The 3671-nt window shown below is 34.8% G+C and overlaps 2 protein-coding genes across 2 annotated transcripts; both read left to right on the top strand.

Annotated features, from left to right (window-relative positions):
• Nucleotides 1-316: 316 nt before the first annotated feature.
• On the top strand, nucleotides 317-889 carry EIN_027580 (hypothetical protein; the record flags this gene model as incomplete). Its single annotated transcript, XM_004257552.1, has 1 exon — nucleotides 317-889. The coding sequence occupies one exon, from the start codon at nucleotides 317-319 to the stop codon at nucleotides 887-889; it is 573 nt and encodes a 190-aa protein (XP_004257600.1).
• Nucleotides 890-1844: 955 nt separating this feature from the next.
• Nucleotides 1845-3671, top strand: EIN_027570 (amino acid transporter, putative; the record flags this gene model as incomplete). Its single annotated transcript, XM_004257551.1, has 2 exons — nucleotides 1845-3028; nucleotides 3090-3671. Coding segments are annotated over 2 exons (1766 nt in total), but the record flags the coding sequence as incomplete, so codon positions are not given.

The following is a 3671-nucleotide window of genomic DNA, read 5'->3' as shown; positions in this document are numbered from 1 at the left end:
TGTACTATTAAATACTTCAAAAATTATTATAATATTAATACAAAAGATAATTATTGTTCTATTTTGTTTGTTATAGTTAGGTTAATTTAATTATGTAGTTATAATAAACAAATCTAATTAAATAAACTTTGTTTATACTATAACATTTACCAAATTTTTATAATTGTTTAACTATTTGTTTTTACTAATGTTCTAAAAAGAAACTAACTATGATGAGAATTTTAAATGCATTTTGCCAAAAAAATATTTCAGTGCAAAAAAGCAATTCTTGCCGAATCATGCAATAAATCCTATCTAAAAATTTTAAAACTGTAAGATGTCTGCAACAAAGCCATCGCGAAATAAAAACACAAAAATCGAGAGCCGTGCAAGGATAGACGGTTCACTTTACAAAAAACTGAAAATTACGCAAAAAGCTTTAGGGTATGCCAACCTATCGGACTTTATTCAATTTTTATTAAATGAGTTTTCAAAAGAGGAACAAGTTGTAATTCAGGATGAATCTTTCCAAACAGAATCGTTTTGGTCTCAAGTTATTCAGACACTTCTCCAGAACGGTGTGTTGACCCCAGAGTCTCTTGTAAACGGCGTCTCAACAGACCCATACATATTCCAACAAATTATACAACTCTTCCAAGGTCAACAAATTCAACAACTTCAGGAAACACAAATACCACTCGACGTTACACCTCCGACACACGTCGAGTGTCACTGTGCTTCTGATTGCAAATGTCGGGCAGCAAACTACACACTCAGCGATTGCATTTCGATGACATGTCAATCGGACTGTTGCACAATTTCTTCATATGTTGATGACGAGAATAAAGTGAAATTTGTTTGTTCGTGTTGTGCTGGGCATTTCCTGGAACCACTCGAAACTATAAACTGACTCACCACACTAATTGTTGTGTGAATTGTTTTATTTTTGCTATTAATTAGTGAGTTGTTATCATTTAACGTTTTTCTTATAAAAACATTTTTTTATTAAATATTAAACTTGCTCAATGCAATTGAAAACAATTATAAAAAATAAAAAAATATTTTTTGTCCATTAATTAATTAAGTCAACAAAAAAAAGCTATAACAGAATGTTATTCAATTATTTTATTTTTTCAAACAAAAAAGTATAATAGATGGAAAAAAGAAAAAAATTAAGTGGGTCATTAGGCTCAGAAAAAAAGCGGGAAATAAGTCTCCTCAAAATTTGCCTCAATCACCCATTTTGTTATTTTTATTACCATTTTACGATAATAGCTTTATGACATAACACACGTTTTATTTAACATATAAAGTTTGAACTTTCGGCATATTAACAATTCATTTACCATATTCGGAAAATGTCAGTTTGTTATTATTCGATTATTTTCATACTCATTCGCTTTTACAATACTTTACATTTGTGATTAAATGAGGCATTTTTTCTTTCGGGTGTATTTATTTGAACTTTTATAAGCAATTTTAAAGAAATGGCAACAACATCAAAAATGTGCACTTACCCAACCAAGTTGTGTTTTTGCACCCCAAAATCGAAATAATGGGAAATTAATCTTAAGTTAAATGGATGACCTCCCAAATTCCCGTTTCTTTCGAACAACGACTTTTATTATTATCCCACTTTTTGTGGATAAAAGATGACACCAAATAAATATATATTTTTTTCACAAAAAACAGAAGACCTTGTAAACCAAGTTTCCATATATTAGTGGAACTTCCCGAAATCTTGCACCAAAGCCTCGTTTTAACTTTCGTACAGACTCTTCGAAAAACGTGGAAATGTTCTTCAATTTCTAAACAATTCAATCACCCCAAATCTTATCCAACAACAAACTGATTATCCACCAAACATGTCTAAAGCAGTCATCACTAGCAACTTAGACTCTGAAACCCTATCAAAAACAGTCGAGAAGGGGTGTTTTGAGCCGTATAACGAGCGGTTCATTCAAGATGGTGTCCACGATCTTCCTAATGAAGAAGAGAGTGTTGATCTTCAGTTCAAAAAGGACAGCGATCCAACAGCAGGATCTGCTGTCGCCTCACAAACTGAGGTGAGCACAATGCGGTCCTCCATTATCCGACGTCTTAGAAAGACTGATACAAAACAGACCCCTTCGCCAACACAGCCACTGGCTGACACAAAGGATACCGATAATAAAGATATTCAGACCAACGAAAATGGTGTTCACAAAGACGATGAAATAGATGAGGAAGAAATTAAAAAGCTGCAAAACAGTAAAGAAGGAAAAGGATTTACTGTGGAAGATGTCATCGCCAGAAACTTCCAAGAATTGTTGCTAGAAGAGAAAGAATACTCCAGACTCCCAAATGGAAAAATGCGCAGAAACGCAAAAACAAATTGGACAATCGCGTTCAAATCGTTACACTTCGGATTTTCGTTGGTCGGGTCTTTAATTGGTGCAGGTATTCTATCGTTAGCCTTGACGTGTAGTAAAATGGGAGTAGTTGGGTTTGTTGCATGGAATATACTGACCATCGTATATTTCATATATACGTGGTTTTACTTTAACAAGGCTATTTACTTGACTGGCGCCGCAACACTTGGTGAGTTACTATCGCTTGTTTTTGGAAATGCATTTGCCATTATTGTGGACGTGTGTAACACATTATTCTTTATTTGTGTGTTAATGTCAGATCAAGTGATAGCAACGCAATACATCTTCGGTATTATTCAAGACACAACAACACGGGATCAGTGGAACAATACACTGGACCAGTGTTATGGAAAACCACAGCAAACAGCTGGTATTGCTTGTGGGTGGCATTACATCATTTTGTATTTAGTCGCGGTTATTCTCAACTTCCCATTAATCATCCCACGCTCTGTCAAATTTTTGAGCAGAATTTCCACGTTAACGCTTGTCTCGGGGCTTGTCACTACCTTTTCGATTTTAGGGAAATTGATATACTCTGTAGCTGCAGGTAAATCATCCAATGGAAGTGATGAGAACTTCCCAACATTCAACGGAAAGTTGTGGCCCCCAGGTTTCATGTCGTTCTTCACAATGGCACCGTTTGTTTTGTATATATTATACAAATAATGTACATAACACAAAAATAGACTCATTTTAAAGTTTCATTTCAGCAAATTTCCAAGTCCATTCGTGCCTTCCTCCACTTTATGTAGGTACAAAAGGAATGTCTAAGAAAACAAAATTAGTTTCGCTTCAGGCTGGAAGTGTCATTTCAATCATCACCACGGTTATATTCTATTTGATTGTGGCAATAAGTGGAGACGTTTCTTTCGATAAAGTGTCTGGAAACGTTTTGAACGATTTTTCAAACCCAAACAAAACTGATATTGACTGGATCATTTTGATATGCAGAGCGCTGATGATTGTTGTTGTCTGTGTTGCATATCCCATCATCATGTACCCTACATGTGCGGGAATTATTCGTTACATTCCGCGCAATTGGAAATTTATGCAAATATGGAACGGCACTCTTTCTATTCTAGTCATTCGAATTTTGATCTTGTGTTTGTCGACGTTGTGTGCAAGTTTTGTGACGAATATTGGTGTTATCTTTTCTGTTGGTGCTGCAATATTCAGTATTTTTGTTGTGTATATCGGTCCATTGAGTATCATTATGCTTTGGCCTCGAATTGAGAAACTTGGCGATCCAAATTTCCGTAAACTTAGTATTTGGACAACGTT

The sequence above is a fragment of the Entamoeba invadens genome, assembly GCF_000330505.1.
Source record: "Entamoeba invadens IP1 unplaced genomic scaffold scaff_1105074724629, whole genome shotgun sequence".
Taxonomy (NCBI): Eukaryota; Evosea; order Mastigamoebida; family Endamoebidae; genus Entamoeba; species Entamoeba invadens.
Note: the sequence above shows the minus strand (reverse complement) of the source record. Positions and strands in the feature narration are given on the sequence as shown.